This window comes from Monopterus albus, unplaced genomic scaffold, assembly GCF_001952655.1.
Source record: "Monopterus albus unplaced genomic scaffold, M_albus_1.0 scaffold75.1, whole genome shotgun sequence".
In the NCBI taxonomy this organism is placed as follows: Eukaryota; Metazoa; Chordata; class Actinopteri; order Synbranchiformes; family Synbranchidae; genus Monopterus; species Monopterus albus.
Window position 1 is genome coordinate 887996 of NW_018127955.1, and position 17918 is coordinate 905913.

At 39.8% G+C, this 17918-nt stretch overlaps 1 protein-coding gene across 3 annotated transcripts; it reads right to left on the reverse strand.

Moving 5' to 3' along the window:
- Positions 1 to 9761: 9761 nt before the first annotated feature.
- On the reverse strand, positions 9762 to 17610 carry LOC109963416 (uncharacterized). Of its 3 annotated transcripts, none has more exons than XM_020605920.1 (9): positions 17512 to 17610; positions 16573 to 16633; positions 16114 to 16364; positions 15714 to 15810; positions 15196 to 15459; positions 14250 to 14360; positions 12758 to 12823; positions 11028 to 11148; positions 9762 to 10397 (listed from the first exon to the last, which is right to left on the reverse strand). In XM_020605920.1, the coding sequence occupies exons 2-9, from the start codon at positions 16625 to 16627 to the stop codon at positions 9911 to 9913; spliced, it is 1452 nt and encodes a 483-aa protein (XP_020461576.1). In that variant the 5' UTR covers positions 16628 to 16633; positions 17512 to 17610; the 3' UTR covers positions 9762 to 9910. The 3 variants fall into 3 exon arrangements, with proteins under 3 accessions (XP_020461576.1, XP_020461578.1, XP_020461577.1); XM_020605922.1 differs by lacking the exon at positions 17512 to 17610 and adding an exon at positions 17242 to 17505; XM_020605921.1 differs by lacking the exon at positions 17512 to 17610 and having other exon boundaries at positions 16573 to 17235.
- Between the last annotated feature and the right edge of the window lie 308 nt (positions 17611 to 17918).

Sequence of the window (17918 nt, forward strand, 5' to 3'; positions counted from 1 at the left end):
GAGCCGCGGAGGAGGCCCGGGCGCTGAACGACAACAGAGCAGCCCACTTCAGTGTAGCCAGATTTAGAGCATGTCCCGCACACACATGCGCTCACACCTCCCATTCCCTCCTACTCTCTCTCTCTCTTTCTCTTCTCATCACCTCTGGAGTGTAAAGAGCATCGGAGTGTGTGAAGCCACCCTGAAGATCTCATCAAGGATTCAATCAGCGCTTGAATACAAAATGCACTCTCGTCTTGCGATGTGATGATGGGGGAAAAGATGTATTGAGAGAGCCTGTCTGGAGTGAAAAATCTCTGCATATGCAAATTGAACGTAAAATTTAAATGGAATTGATGTTCACAAGAGTATCTCTGACCCTTTCAGGAGGTTGGTAACGGGCTTAGGGGAAAAGAATATGTGCAGATTAGGCTATTAATATTTATAGATGTAATTGGTTGAGCAGTGTGGCATGAGGCCTTGTTGTGCCTGGTGAAATACAAACCACGTTTTGGGCTAATCCAGGTGGGTGCTCTTGCTGCCTCTAACAGGGAAATGGATGGCCATTTTAGTAGGAAGCTGGATATCCTAATAATCAGGTAAACTAATACCGGGTGGTGAGAGTGTTTCCTTCCGGAGCTCTTGGCATGTCAGTCATTCACAGAATTGCTCCTGTCTGGTCTGCCAGCCATTTTAGCTCAATGAAACGTGGATTTAGACCACATGGGCCCCTTTGGAGAGCTTCAGTATCCATGAGGAGGTTCCCCAACCATCACAGGGACCAACCAGACACTCCAACACACACACACACACACACACACACACACACCTCCTGCTTCTTAAATCTGAACAAAGCGTTCCTCAGTCTAAAGTGGTTAAACTGTCGTTTCAAATCGTCTGGACATCGTGATTACCAGCATGGGAGGAATTATATATTTAGCTTTATGTCTGTCGCCATTTCCTCCCCCCGCCCTGATCTGAAGTGACTAGCCAGTAGTGCCCTCGATATTACTATCTCTGAGGAGTTTAAACCTTCCCCCGGGAGACAAGTGTAATCAAGGGCTGCCAGCAGGAGAGAGGGAGAAAGAGGGAGGGAGGAAGATGAGAGGTGTGGGGTAGGTGGTGTAGACCTGTAGTGATGGTGGAGGAAATGACAGTGGACCTAATTTATAAATGTATCTCTGTGTTCAGATCCTTAGGGAAAAAAACACTGGATGTACTAAGCCAAGTCTTACTTAAAGAAAAATCCCTCTGGCATTTATTGAAGCAAACCTTTTAGATAGAATTTTGGCAGCATATCTGGACAGTATTTTCAGAAAATATGTTTGATTTTCTTTTTTCATTTGTTCAAATGACTACCAGACATTTGTCTTTCACCAAATGTAGGAAACTTTCCTGTGGTTGCTACAACAGGTGAATGTTTGCAAATTATAAATGAAATCATGTTCTGCCCTTGCAGTAATATTTTAGTAGGTAAAACTGTTCTTTTATTTAGTTTTTTCTTAGAGTAAAACTACCTTTTAAAAATCTGTTGTTGCTGTGTTATTCGGGTTCTTTACAATACAAATCCAATTGAGTTCGGTTAAACTGGACAGAATCAGTTAATGTTGCGCATGATTCTAGAAAAATCTTGCATTAAGTGAAGTTGCACTTGCGAGGATATCTCCACACATTGACAGATTTTTTTTCAGTTTTAAGAAAATAAGACTTTTGGGGCTCAGTGTGACTAAGATGCTGTGGAAAAGCAGCTTCAATAACATTTAAATTTCATGTGCTGTGTCCAGTGAGCATAATGCACAAAGAATGGTGGAAGCTGTTGGATTGAAGTGGAGGTATGCATGTACACATACACAGGTATAGCATTCTACTGGATTAGTATATTGAGTCATTGTTAAGTTAAATGTTTCTAAATATTTTCACCATATAAGGCTAAAAAACACTGACCCTTACTTAATCCACACACCCCCCAGCCTCTCATCTATCCTGAAGAGGCTCATTCATCCTCCACCGTGTCACCGCTTGTTCATGAATAAACGTGACCGTTAGGAAAGCAGATGAATGCAGCCAACGGATTGGACAGGAAGCCTGTTAATCTGCAATCCAATCCGGCCCGGGTCTAGTGAAACCTGGCTCAGCTTGGCTGGCTGAGGCCTGGGAGGAAGGAAGTGAAAGACTCAGGAAACGGTGTTCAGAGCTTTCACCAGTCATATCCATCACAGTGCATGGTGATGGAAGCTTGTGTGTGTGTGTGTGTGTGTGTGTGTGTGTGTCCCTATCTCACCAGTCATATCCATCACATGACTCTGTCTCCAGGCCCGGGCTAAAGAACCGGAGAGTCATTAGAGGGGCTGGGCTGCAGCTCTGCACTTTAACTAAACATCTTTTCCATAAAATAAACGCTTCCAGGTTACTTTGGGTGCCCGGAGAACCCGGGTCGCCTCGCTTTTGCTGCCACTCATCTGATCCCAATTACCAGACAGAGCCTGCCAAGATTTTGGATGTAGACTGGAGTTGTGCGTTAGACTACAATGAGGACCAGAATGGACCACACGATCCATATGTGGCATCCATTTGGCTTAAATCAACACATCGCTGCCCCACGTTACTCACCTTGCCCATCCTCCCTGTCACTGCAGAATATGTGCTCTGTGGTTAGGAACAATCTGTAATTTAATACAAGCCATAAATCACAAATCTATAACCAGTTTGTTTTTTGCACTTACGTGTTTTTAGTGTCTGGCTCGAGGGCATTTCAGTGGGTCATAAACTGCTATGGTGATCTAACTTTTGACTTATCTACAGTGGGAATCTACAGCAAAGTCACCTTACAATCTGTCAGCCAAATCAGAGCATATAAATATGACATTTGATATCTATGGGCCTGTTTCTTCACATAAATACATATTTACACTCACTATATCCATGTATAAAATAGGCAGCTACCGTCAGTGCAGACATGCAATCTGCATGTTTACAGTGCTTATAAAAAGTATTCACCCCCTTGGATGTTTTACCCTTTTATTGATTTTATAAATCAGTCATGGTCAATATAATTTGGCTTTTTTGACAAAAAAAATTACAAAAAACGTCTTTAATGTCAAAGTGAAAACAGGTTTTTACAAAATCATGTCAAATAAAAATATGTAATGGGAAATAAGTGATTGCATAAATATTCACCCCCTTTAAAATGACGGACCTAATTCAACAGAGGTCCAGCCAATTGGTACTAGTAGTCTCACAATTAGTAAAATGGGGATCACCTGAGTGCACTGAATGTGTCTCAAGTGATTGTAGTATAAAGACACCTGTATCTGGAAGGTCCAGTCACTGGTTAATCAGTGCTGCTGGCTATTGTTACACCATAAAGACAAACGAATACTCCAAGCAACTCAGAGAAAAGGTTATTGAAAAGTATAAGTCAGGAGATGGATACAAAAAAATGCCCAAGGCACTGAACATCCCCCGGAGTTCAATTAAATCCATTATCAAGAAATGGAAGGAATATGGGACATGTCTAAATCTGCCTAGATCGGGCCGTCCTCACAAACTGAGTGACCGTGCAAGAAGGAGACTGAGAGAGGCCGCCAAGACACCTAGGACCACTGTGAAGGAGTTACAAGCTTCGGCAGCTGAGATGGGAGAGACTCTGCATACAACAACTGGGTTCTTCACCAGTCAAAGCTCTATGGGAGAGTGGCAAAGATAAAGCCACTGTTGAAGAAAACTCCTAAAAAAATCTCAACTAGAGCGTGTTTGGCGGACACCAAACACTGTACACCACCACAGACACACTGCCCCCGCTGTGAAGCACGGTGGTGGCAGCATCATGCTGTGGGGGTGCTTCTCGGCAGCCCGCCCCGGGAGGGTTGTAAAGGCAAAATATAGGAAAATCCTGGAGGACAATCTTATTCAGTCTGCAAGGGAACTACGGCTTGGGAGAGGATTTATTTTCCAGCAAGACAATGACCTGAAGCATACAGCAAAAGCTACGCAGAAATGGTTTAAAGACAACAAGGTGAGTGTTCTGGAACGGCCAAGTCAAAGCCCAGACCTCAATCGTAAAGTCCCCAGAAAAACAGTCCAAACCAAAGAGTTCACGCCCGGTCCCCACGCAACCTGGCAGAGCTTGAGCAGTTTTGCAAAGAGGAATGGAGTAAAATTGCAGTGTACAGATGTGCAAGCCTGATTGAGACCTATCCACACAGACTCAGTGCTGTGATTGCAGCAAAAGGTGCATCTACTAAATACTGACTTGAAGGGGGTGAATGTTTATGCAATCACTTATTTCACATTCTTATTTAATTGGCATGACTTTGTAGAAACCTGTTTTCACTTTGGTATTAGAGGTTGTTTTTTTTTTTTAGTCAAAGCCAAATTATATTGACCATGATTGCTTTATAAAATCAATAGAAGGGTAAAACATCCAAGGGGGTGAATACTTTTTGTAGTATGTGTAAGGCACCTTTCAGCAACAAGGTAGTGGTGCTTTCTGTCAGTGGTATCTTTAGGGCCACTTGTGGCTGTACAGTTCGTACATATAGCGTACTGTATGTCGAGGTGTAGGTCATTTTTGTATTGTTAGGTCCTTCTGTATTTCATAAAGCCCTATGGATTGGTACCTCCAGTGAATTTCTGAACTCCTCTGCCCTTGCTTTAGCTTCACACTTCTTAGATCCTCAAGTCAGTTGCTCCTTACTGTTCCACGCTCAGCATCTGCTCCAAAGCTCTCCTGCTTTTAGTTCAGTGTTCACCCTCTGTCGACGTGTTTAAACTAATACTTAAGACATGCTTCTCAGTGGCCTTTTGAGTGTTCTTAATGACTCTTTGTACTTGTGTTGATTTTAAAATGGTTGTCTTTTACTGTGTTCTTATTTTATGCTGTTTTATACTGCAGCTTTGTATGTGCTCTGATTTGTGTGCATTGTATTTGATTTGATGGAAACTATTCTGTCTGATGTTTCTTCTATTAAATGGAGCTTGGTGGGGGGGGGTTCCCCTCCCCATTCTTGCTCAAGAAAGATTTGTTGACTTTTTCTTTAAAGTGCTTTGAGATGATTTTGTGTGTGTGTGTGATTTGGCACTACACAAATAAAACTAAATTGAACCTAACTGAATTTCATATTTTGTCAAACTGTCCATTTTTCGTCATATCACATCTAAGGCACATATGCTCGTACTGCATGCACCTCTAACCCTCTCTGCTCATCTCTAATGCTCCCACACCTTTTGAAACCTTGGCAGCTGCAACAGCTTGCTGACTATTTACTTTATTTCATGTAAACAAACACACTGGCAAACTAAATGGCACAGCTATCAGATGTATTGTATCAGTGTATGCTGATTTCTAAAACCTGCCCTGTGATAGACTAATATTTGCATAAGAACAGAAATTATACTAGACTTTGACAACAGTCATTCCTACACCACAGTGGGGAAAAACTATAGAAGGCAAAATTCATGTGTAAGCCAGCATCTTGAATATTTCAACTGCAAGATATCCTCCTCCATCCAGCACATTGTGTTAAATGTAGGTGAGTAACCTGATCTTGAAAGAGAGGAAGAGCCCATCATGGTGATATATATGTGCTTGTGCATGCTTGTGTTTTTGTGTGGACTCAGTCTGCATTTATGTCCATGTATTATTGAATAATTGTTTCCTGATGTTCCACTCTTCCGTAGAATATTAATTACCAAATGATGAATCCACCTTTTTTGGTCTGGTAGGTTGAAGTTGGAAGAGGAAATGGGGGTCACACGCATGCAGGAGATTGTCGTTTTTTTGATGGGGTTAACTCTCATTTTGACTGTGTGTGTCTGGGGGTGCACTTTTGTGAAGGCTGGTGGGAGTGATGGGTATGGGGCATAGCATCAGCTATTTTTGGGGAGTTGAGTTTCAGTGTGAACCATTTTTCTTGGAGTGAATGGATGATCGAACTATTTTGTCAGATTATTTTTGGCACAGAAAAGCTTTATAATAGATTTGTCTCTGCTCCAAAGAAAATTATACTCAAGCAGAAGGAAAAGGCATGAAAAGAAAAAGTTAAAAGCTGCACTCGTGTTTATGTGCTTCTGTTATTTTGGCCAGAACACTCCTGTAAAAGAGATTTTTGTAGTCACCCATCTATCTGTGTTTATATAAGAGGGAGCAACGGTCTCACTGAGACCACATAGCTGACATTTTTTAATACAGGATAGGAAGCAAAAAGAAAGACATCAACAAATAGATAATTTTTTGTGTGTGTTTAAATTTTTCCTTAATGGCCTTTTAATTCCTAAGATACCCACATAAGTAAACTTCATTTATCTGATTCATTATCAGCTGATATCAGAAACCTAGTGTTCACAGTAAGTTTGCAGGAAAAGGAGGATGGCACCATCTAGTGACACTATCATGTGCAGGGAGGGAAACTACATTTTCCTGTTGGAAAAAAGTGCTTGCGGTTATTATAATACAACTGATGAAGCTGATTAAAGTAATACTTCTTAGATTTTTTTTTCTTTTTTTCATAGGAAAGACCTTAAAGGTGGCTGTTAAAGGCTGGTAGTACTGTTTATGTGAAATTTCAATAGCAGCATGATAAAAATATATATAAACGTGAAGCTAAAGAACATTGTGCTCAACTAAAAGAGGGTGTTGGGATGCGACTAGAGTTCACAGTACAGTCTTCTTTAAATGGAAAAGTGAAAGTGCTGTATTCACTTTCTGTACAACACCAAAAACAGGATGTTTGAGTATCATGGTCTTCAGAACGTCTACAGATAAAAACATTGCACAATGTAAGCCAGCTCTCTAGTTTATAGAGGTTTTGCAATACAGATATGTGCGTGCAAACTCAGCAGAAACTTGTGAAACCATCATTAACCACTTCTCCTCTGTCTGTATACCTAGTCATGACACTTCTGGTATTCCCCATGAAATTAATTTCTTACAGTAATCCTCAAATCTGTAGTATTCACAATAACCACTGTGGCCAAGATATGCTGTTTAAGCCATTTGTGATAATGTTATAACTCCTGTGATTATGGTGCATTGTGTTTGTATGAGAAATGAGATATCAGGGTTTTGGCTGGCACTGTGTTGATTTAGGTCAAGAAAAAATGTTTGATGAAATATACTGTAAGGTTTTTTTTTTTTTTTTTAATGTAACGGGTATTTCATGAATTGGCTCTTTTAAGAGAAGCCATCTTCCTGTTCCACGTCGTGCAATGCTGACTGACAGGCTTCCCAGATACAACTGTAATAAACTTCCCACTGTGTCACGTGAAGAAACCGAGGGACAGATGGTGCACCCATCACAGAGAGTCACTCTCGGAATTTCCCGTTTAGGGGTCGCCACAGCGACTCGTCACACTGACGGCTCGCTTGTTGACATTTGGCACGTGTTTTATACCGGATGCGCTTCCTGACGCAATCTGGATTCGAACCCGGGGCGCAGCGGCGAGAGCGCTGCCTTGACCACTAGCCTACCGGCATAACAATATCATAATTAACATGCTGAGCAAAGCAGAAACTCTCAGAGTAAACACAACAATGCACAAGCAGTTCCTGCAGCATTAGTACTGAGGTACTAGTAGGGGGAACTTAATAAATTATTTAAATGCAACAGCTGATGGGGGAAGTCAGTTAAAAACAAAACAATAGCACATGATAATCTAACATTAGTGAGTGGATATTTCAACAGTATCAACACAGTATAGAGGTGTAATCCCTGTTAAGGCTGTAATTTTACGAAACCTGCATAATTTATTTATTGTTTATTTCAAAAATCAATGCTTTATTGCATATTTATGTATAGTGCTAGAGATACAAATTAGTGCATTGTTAACGCTGCCACAGTTAGCTGTAAATTTGTGTAATTTGTGTGTGTTATTTCTTAACCAAAAAAGTTGAGTTACTGGCAGTTATGTCAGTTTAAAGGTGGTCTAATGTGGAAGTGTGTTGCTTTTCTTTTTTCAGTGGCTGTTAGATTTCAAATGAGCTCCTTGTGGCTTGCACCCGTTAATGTAATAACATTAAAGTGACATATGTGAAAGGAATTTGTTGACTTTTGTATCTGACTGATTGAAGAAGCCTGGGGACATGAGAGTTTTCCACTTCAGGCAGTGTGCTTAAGGAGCTCGGGTGAACTTTGTGCATACTACAGTATCATAATATGAAACAATCACCACAAACAATCTAATGGGTTTGTCCTGTATTTATGGTGGCAAGACAAGCTCCTGGCATCCACTAATTCTAGCCTGTTGTAGTTACCTTTAATGGTTGTGTAGCACCTGAGGCCCTATGGATTGCTGTACAGCTGAGGAGAATGGTTATGTATTAATATATACAGTAGTCTTGAATGTCCCAGATATTCTTGGCATTCCTTGCAGAAAAGGATTCATGAAGCAGCTTTCCTCTTAGTTCTGGATTACGGGGCTGTAATTGGCTGGCCCTCCTTGTCTGATAGACGTCAGAAACATTGGTACATATTTGTTTACAAGGTCATCAGTAGAAAACTGCCCTCTTACAATAAATTTTATCCCTTCTGCACTGGCAATATGGACCTTACTCAGCTCGCTCTTGTACAGTAATTACACTTCAGGTGCCTAAGACCAGCACTGGGTCAGGAAAGGTTGCATTTGCTGTCAGTGTTGCAGTCTCATGGAATAATCTGCAGCATCAGTTAAAAATGAAAACACACAGCTCTCTCTAATTTCAAGATAACTCTCAATAATCACTTTCTTCCTGTTTGTCATTGCTTTCATTAATGCTGTTTAGTTTAATGTTGTTGTGTTAGTTTTTTCTCTTTCTGTAACTTTTAATTGTAAACAGGCCGTTGCTGTAAATGAGCACAGATACTCAGTCAACTTATCCTGTATAAATAAAATGTATGACCGCCTGTTGTTGCGTGTAACATATATAGATAGTGCAATCCTGAACTCATGTTAAGCAAAATTACTAACAATGAGTGAATGAAAAAGGATAACCCACACCTTCCGCAGGGGCAGTTCAATTATCTCATCCAGAAAGACTTTGAAGAATGCGAAGAAGGAAATAACAGCATGTTGATCACTGCTGTTCACATGGTTCCTGAGCAAAAGCAGCAGCATCAGATGTAAGAAGCCATCATTGCCAGAGAAAAAAAGAACATGCAGAAATAAAATGATGACCCTTTTCCCCATACATTACTGGAAGCAATAAAGTCTCTTGCCAGGAATAGAGATAGGGTCACTTCCCCTTTTACTCACAGCACAGCAACTGTTGCCGCCTTGAAAATAACCCTGATAATGACCTTTCTTTTTCTTGAGGAAACGATTTTTATACAGTTACAGACTTTTTTAGAGAATAATGGCATATTTGAAAAGTTCCAGTCTGGTTTTAAGACACACCACAGTATCGAATCAGCGCTGTTGCGAGTATTTAATGATCTTGTGTTTACTGTGGATGAAGGTAATACTGCTATACTGCTATAAATAAACTTTGCTTGCTTGGTTGCTTGCTTGTTGTGCACAGACCCAGAAGAGAAACCGAAAGGACTGCAATCATTAGTAAAGTGCCTAAGTTGTGTCATCTATTAGAAGTAGAGAGCATGGTTAAAATCCCTCTGATGGGTTTCGTAAATAGTGCAATCACAGTTAAGGTGGATTACAGCCTTTCTTCATCCTTACTGTATGGGGTCCAGTAAATTATGTACTTTCTTTTTAAAAATCTTGTTTAAAATAGTTATTACATGCAAGATTTTAGTCAAAGGGACAATCATGACTGACAAGTAAAGAATACAAAATCAAAATTTACTGCATCTCTTATATATACAAAATATTACATTCACTTGCAAATTATGAAAAATCTGACCACATATTGGATAACGGTAACATAAATTCTAAAAAACACAACACACACATTTATTTACAATGTAACAAATGTGTTTGTTATGCACAAAGTCTTGTGGCTTCAGTATTTCACTGTTTGTGTTTGAAGCTTCAGCACCGTTAATGTCCCAACTGTCTCCTTGAGTGTGGGGCAGTGATCCGGGCAGGCCATGACCAGCACCCTGCATCCACATCTTTCGCTTAGGAACTGCCTTAGGGACTCATCAAAAAGGTGGTTTCCTTCTTTATACCCATCCAACAACAACAGAGCCTCACTGGACCTGATTAACACAGTCCTTAGTTCATCCTCTGTTATCTTTTCCCTGAGAGAAAGTTGGGCCATAATTTCCTGAAACAAATCACCCTTCACGAAGGTGCAGTCGACATATAAAAGAAGTTGAAGGGCGTTGAGATCAAGGGGATTAGAGAAGGAGTGTGTGGGCCCTTCAGTCCAAGAAGAGACCAAAATGTAGGATAGGGCTGTCTTCCCGCTTCCTGGGGGTCCCTCGAGAAAAAGTGTCTGTCCAGCTTCTGGAAGTACAGCTTGAAGATTCACAGGTTGACCCTCACTGAAAAAACACAAGCAGAGTTGAAACTGTAAAGCATTTGCAACAGCAAAATTTGGATTTGCTTCAAAGTAGCCAAGTAAATCTCTCCAGATTTTTAACATCAGTTTCAATGTTGGTGAACTCTGACATGATAATTTGCTTGACTGAAGGGAGATGGTGTAGCTGACAGCAAGCTAGCCAGCATAGAGAACTTCTTCCCAGCTTTACTAACTCCAGATTAATTAAAATGAAAGAGTAAAGGAACAGTAGAGACAAGAGCTGTCTAGTCCTAGTATGTTCCCCTTAGAAAGTTTTTAACCAGTGAGAACACCACAAAGTGCTTGGGAAAGATCCTTCAGAGAGAAAGCAAATCACAGTGGAGATGCAGGTTGGGATCATGTCAAATGAGTGAATAAGGGATAATGTGATCAGTTTTTTTAAGAGAATGGAGCAATTAGATCAAAATGGGTTCAAATGGAGAGAAAACATCTAGTTTCTGTAGAAACAAGAAGTTGGACATCCTAAAATATAAAAGTTAAAAAGCGGATTGTCTAATTCTTTTCAGGGAAGGATCAAAGGAAGTTGGCGGTAACTCGATTTGTCTCTGTACCTCAAAATGAGAATAGGGAAGTAGGCGACTTTGTTACTCACTTGTTTTCCAGCCTATGAGGCAGCTCCTCGACACAAAAAGTATTCCAGTGGTTCCTCGCCTCTGCGCTGAAGTTACAATAGAGGGCTTTCAGAAAGGCCCCTAAATTTTCCTCCATACAATCTGTAGACATTAGAACAGACATGATCATGATCATATCAATCAAATAAATTCTCTTTAATTTTTCTGTCTTGCACAGAAAATTGCTTGAGAGGCAGTATGGCCTAATGCTATTATAACTGCAGAATACAAAAGAAGCTGTCTTACTGAACTTGTCTTTTCTCAAAAGCTTGTTCAAAATTGTGCAGGCATCTTGAGGGTGTCTTAACATCTAAGAACACTTTTGCCCTAATCCTGTTTTCAGTAGACAGTTTAGTAGAACACAAAGAAAGAAAACACCTAACATCATTAAAAACAGTTCTCTCATCCTCATTTTCCTTATTTATTTGTATCCATGTTGGAAAGGAAAGCACTGTTAGGAAAACTAACACCTAGGAAAGAAGTGTTTGCAAAATTATTAACTAGTTAACCAGTGTTTCTTGGCTGAGTTCACATTCTAAGATTTGGCTAAACCACCATTGTCACAAGTAGCACACCTCTAGGCGCTACTGTAACACCACCTTTAGACTTTTTACAGTTTAGCCACACTAGATATAATTTATTAAGTCATATTCCATCAGAAAACTGCTGCACATTGGTACTGCAGCCTATCAAGAAAGATGTGGCACAGCCAGGAAAGCAATGAATTGATGAAATTTGTGAAATGAATCATCATGGTGGAGGGAGAAACTGAGATGACAGTTAAGGATACCCTTAAATGTATGAACTCAGCCTTCTTCATGACAGAAACTGTGGGTGTCTTTACATCCTTCATGCACTGCATCAGTATTTCACAAATGCATCATCAGCATTTCCCCAAACTCAGCAGAGACTTGGAGAACACCTTTTCTGCTCATAGGTTCCAATTTCTTTTAGGTATTTGGTTCAAGTAGCGCTTTCCAAAAGTGCTTTGTGACAAAAGTAGACTACAAAGTCCTTTAAGGGGTCACACTGAGGTTTTTCTTTAAAGCCAATATTGAGATAGCTACAGCTTACTACACTAATGGAGGATAGTTAAGCTACTTCTCTACACTGTGCTATGACTGGCTTCTGACTGAGACTAAATGTAGCTGGTGACTGTGGCATGCTATTCTGACTGTAACCATGGCTTATGAGTGCCAGGCTGTGAAAATTTCATTTTTAATGGCTGTGAGTGTGCAATGAACTGATAAGCATTGCAGTGGAGCTATTCTTGGGATGTGTTACTAACATGTGTATCACAGCTGATAGTTTGAACCTTGAGTGGTCACTTAAAAATGCTGTCTCAGCTAACTTTAATGTGAGCAGTAAAGAACAGTCATAGTACAGCCTCCATAGCACCAAATAGCTACAGCTTGAGCCACTATGTCAGGTAGAACTGTGTTCACAGCCTATGGCTGTGTAGCCAATTGGGAGCTCAGCCTTTCAAAAGGAGCAATGAGAAATGCAAAGTGTCACATAATCCTTCTGTATTATCTGCAGAGCATTATCCTAAACTGACAATATATTAGACCTCTCAAGAACTGGCACCTATGGTTCAATGGGGATACAAAGAGTATTTTGGAGGTAACACTAACACTTCTGTAGGAATCAGTTACAGTCATCAGTAAAAAAGACACTCAGTAAAAATCAAAGAGACACTGTTTAGACCTACAGGCAGGGGAAGCCGGCCTGCCCTGCCCATCGACCAGAAGGTTCCCAGTGCTGAGAGTGCTGAACCCTAAAAAAAAAAAAAAACTGCTATTAATTTAGAGTGCTGGTGCTATGCAAGGATAATTCAAGGATGGAAGTCATTATATATGTTTGTTTGTTTGTCAGTTTGTCAAATATGATGATTATTATTATTATTATGTTTTTTGCAGAGCAACTTATGAAGGTTCCGTTTTTCCTGAGACCAGTTTAGAACAGTCAACCAAAGGTTTCCGGGCCAGTAACTGAAGTAAGCTTGTTTTTTTTAATCATGTTTTCACACATTCATATAAGGAGGCGTGAGTGATAAGTCTTCTATTGAAATGATGGAGGTGTTAATTTGGGGGGGGATTATGCAAACATGTACAAATAGCGGCAAATTCCCCTGGCACACAAACCAAGACCAGACTGGGTGTTTCCACTGAGTGATTGGCCCAAATTTCAGTCAAAAAAAAGATGTGTCATGCTTATAAGGCGCAGCGAGTCACATGCAGGCCAAATTCCCTCAAAGGTGTTTGGTAAATATTACAGTGCAAGTCAAGCATATAAACACCTAAATATTCTACTTCCTCTTTTCAGTGGCACTGTGGCCTGTTTCAACATGTCACCATCTGTACGGGAGTTCACACTTTAAATGAGTTCATTATTTGCTGACAGGGCACATTGCCCATTTGACAAAAACAAAAAGGTTCACCTGCTTGGCTGCCATGGCTTTGCCACAGGACAGATAATGGGTTTAGCTCTATTGTAAGTTGTTTGATGTGAAACTGCAGTCTCTGCAGTTCAGTGTCTTCCCTTCTAGTTGGACAATAAAGTTATTCTAGTTCAATTAGTGCTATTAAAAGGTTCTTCTCTGCCCCAAATCCTTGTATATTTAATGTATTTTTTTTTTTACTGCACTGAGGCAGTTAAAAATAAACCAGTCTGAACACTTACAAGAAGGAAGTATTTATATAAACTGACTAACTTGGCCTGCCAGCAACCAAGTCTATCATCCAATCTTATTTCCTGCAAATGCTCTTTCACTGTACACCCTAAAGGCAAATCTGGGAAGTCCACAGTATACCTGTCTGGTCCTGCCTTTTGGCTGTGAATAGAATGTTTTGTTTGAAGGATTACTGGCTCATGTGTTTAATTGTTCATTGGATATGTATCTATTGTTGTCTGTCACTGTGGATTGTACATATTGTTATTTGTATTGCTGCCATATATCACTTTAATATTTCACTATTGCTGCATGTAGAATTATGATGCATTGTTTCATTTGCCAGTGCCAAATACAAATTTCTATTTGATGTAGATTTTATTAGACATCAGATTATTCTGACTGTGATCATTTTTTTACTCCAGTCTACACCTGCATTCTGTGTACTGCTGTTTACTGTAAGCTACACATCCCAAATGTGTTGAGCAGCTATAATGTACTGTATATATAAAAGATCTGAGTGAATGGCTACCTTTTCGTCGTCGATACATGAGCACCGCAATGATGATAACAGCCATTACCACGCTGATGCTCAACACAATGATGAAAGAATCGTTTTTCACATGTGGAGTGGGTATTTCATCTGTGAAAAAAGTGAAGGATTAGTGTTTAACTGTGTCACAGAACATACAGTATCAGACTTATTGTATGCTGTAAGTCAGCAGTGACATGGCCAGTGTTGGCCCCTATGACCACTAAGGAAATAACCAAAGACAACCACTGCTAACTTCCCCTTACTAGTTAAGAACTTTAAAACATGTATAGTGACTCATGACTGTGTCATTATTTCTTGATTAGTTGTGCAGTTGTCCAGTCTTTTACTTTCCTTCTTTTTGTTGTCCTGTTTACAGCCCATTCTCTTTTATTTTCCATTAAAATACACATACGTAATAATTTGCATACAGTACAAGCAAAAACTGCCTAAATGACAAAACCTTATTGTAACAGAACTCCTACACACAGCTAAACATCCAAAGCTGAAATACTACCTACTGCCTCACTGATAAACAAAGTAAAGTCTTGTAACTCCGGAAAAACTGTGGGCAGGAGATGAAATGCTCACACAGAATAAATTTCCTCTTTGCTATATAATCATATTTGATGTGGGCTGACACCTCTGTCAAAAGGAAAATAACAGAAAACAGTAGATATTCAAGACTACATAAGTGATGCATTATTTCCTGTTAACAGATCAGAACATTGTTTATCTGTGAGCCTACCTGTAACCTTTCCATGCAAGCTGCATTTTTTATGACAGGATACAACGTCACATTTGAACATTTCTGCTTCAGTTTCCTTCACAGAAAATGTGCAGTGACGCAAATGCACATTCTCTTTACTTGCTTCTAACTTGGTTCGTTTTCTCTTTATGCAATTTTTGAGCAGTAGAGCGCTGACTAAGGAAATAAAACACTTACCTGGAATATGAAATGTTGCAGAGAGCTCATTTGTAAAATTACATGTGTAGTTGTTTTTGTCCAATGAGCTGACGTGTATTTGACTGGTGACTTTAAAAAGTTGGTTTGGTGTTGATTCTGCAGTTGTGTTGGGGTCAAGTCTCTGCAGATGCCCATCCATCCACACAACAGGTGGCTCAGGGTATCCCTCAGATTGACAGGTTAGCAGCACCCCATCCCCCTCAGCAACCTTCTCAATGCGTTTAGTCACTGCTTTATAAGGCGCTAGGGGGGAATCAAATAGGAAGAATAAACATATACAGTCTTGCACAATATTCAGAAGAGGAAGATCTTCAATATTTAAATAAGAAATAAAACCATTTCTACCAAATTGAGTAATACTGGTTTGAGTTTCACATTCACAATAAGTAATACTCTGATGGCCATTGTGCAAGAGCATTCTCAGAACAGAGCCCCTGAAGTGTTGCCTGAAAACCAAAAACGTTACACTGATACACTGTCACAGACTCAGTACTTACCTTTAACAGACAAAGTTATAGATTTATAGTCAGCTCCTTCTGTTGTGTCCACCAAACACTTGTAGATCCCAGAGTCATTGATCCTGAGCCCGGAGATCTAAGTAACATAAGAAGAAGACGGCACCTTTGTACCTTAGTGTCTGATCCCACACTGTGAATGCAGTTATGAATTTCTGGAGAAATGTGATACTTTTACAAGAGAAAAGAATCCAGTAAAATTTCTAAGGAAATGCTCCACCCTGTTTTATATAATCAGTGGGAAAGCTGACCCTCAAACATTAAAAGAAGCTAGTGGATGTAGCCAGGTTTACCACATTACACAGAGGAATTTACAGAAAATAACCCCTTATTGTTCTTACAGATATTATGTAAATGTGCACACATAACTGCCAGTAATGACCTTTAACTTGGCCCAGCCTTCCTGGAACTCCTCAGTGAGAATCTTTACCCGTCCAAGATAGTCCGGAGACACCGACTGCTCCACCCCGTTACCCATACGGTACACTTCCAAAGACTGGCCCGTGTTGATCCTGGTCCAGACCACCTTCAGAGCAGGGTTTGATAGTTTAGGCTGAAACCTGCAGCCCATCACAACATCTCCGCCAAACTCTGACTCGTATGTGGATCTCTCTGCCTGAACAGTGAACAAAACTGCAGGGGAAGAATCCAAAGTAGTGTCAAGATTCATGTACATTCCACAACCATGAAACATCAAACTATGCTCACTAGATGGTTTTACAACGTTTAGTTCGCAGTGTGTCAAATACAAATAGAAAAATTTTCTTTGGATACAAGTTCTGTCCTGTTTCATTTCTTTACTCATACATGTCTCCAGTGTTACACACTTTACATTACAAACCTGAGAGAGATGGTTGAAACATGAGTTGCAAAACTATAACAAGGGCCCAGTCCATTTAGACCTAAGGAATAAACACAAGCATGTTGTTTCACAGATGTTGTAATCTTTTTGGCATGTACTTTTTGGCAACACTAGTCACTCTACTGAAGATGGCCAGATGTGAACTCCACAGCATGAATTCACACAAAAACATTATAGGTTATATGACCATGAGACAAAAACCACAAATCACATGTACTTTGTTATTTCCCGTCTAAGCATGACTCAGCTGTGCTGCGAAGTAGATGCTTTCCTGTGTATTTAGTCTTGATATAGAAAAAAGAAATAGCATAAGAGTGCTGTTGTTTAATTCTGAAACTCTCTCTCCCCCTCCTACACAGATTCAGTTCTTTGTAAACAAATTCTCTTTTGAGTTAATATTTAAGTGGTTTATTGAGCAAACTGTTGTGTGACAATAAGCACATGATTAGTCATATTCCGCGGTGCTTTCCTGAAAATGACTGCAGTTCTGCAGAAGAATACATGCCTTTGAACGCGAGCAATGTGTTACAGATGACTAACTCTGGTGACAGGACAGGTGAAATAAATTAATATCAGTTAACCCAAGCATCATGCACACTTGAAGTTCTTAGAGAAAACCCATAGTGATCATGTTTACAACAGACTCACAAAGTTAGGTGACATAGCTGCAGGTTATCGCTCGTCAGGCTTCAGAGCTACATTCAAACCCTTGGCGAAAAGGTGAAAACCGACCGAATTAATGTTTACATTTAGAAAAACACCTAAAAATAAAAGTTCTCGCATACAAATAAAAAAAAAATCACATGTAGATAGATAATGAAATGCCCATAACTTGCGCTAACTCTATTAGTAGTATTGTTACGAGTTAAGTTTTAGAGTTGTGCATCTCTGAACTGTGGTGTATCAGTTCATTCTTACCTGCAGGTCATTCAACAGCAGACTGTATTTTCATTAGCTGTTTCCTTCTTCCTTCTGATTTGAGAATAATCCGCTGTCTCTTAAACCCTACGGGGAAATTCGTGTGGGAAGTTGGATTTCCACAAACACGCCCACTTAGAGCAGTGCGCAAAACTCATTCTCTGTGTTATTCTCTGTGTCTGTTAGGGTGATTTTTATTTTTAGATAGAAATGAATATAATTAGTTTGGGTTTTTATTATATAGCATACATAAGTTTAAATATTTTAATCTCACAGTTGTGTTTATGTTTATTTAGTTACATATCTATATATCACCCTATGTGTTTACTGAATCACTGGTCAGTATTTACTGTGTTAGCCAACCGGAGCACTGTTTAAAATCAAGGAGACTGGTTCACTAAAACACT

Coding starts and splice junctions, on each gene's coding strand:
- LOC109963416 (XM_020605920.1), bottom strand. CDS start 16,627: ATGGACTGGGCCCTTGTTATAGTTTTGCAACTCATGTTTCAACCATCT. Junction 15,460..15,713: donor TATAACTTTGTCTGTTAAAG/GTAAGTACTGAG, acceptor ATTCCCCCCTAG/CGCCTTATAAAGCAGTGACT. Junction 10,398..11,027: donor CCTCATAGGCTGGAAAACAA/GTGAGTAACAAA, acceptor GTGTTTTTTCAG/TGAGGGTCAACCTGTGAATC.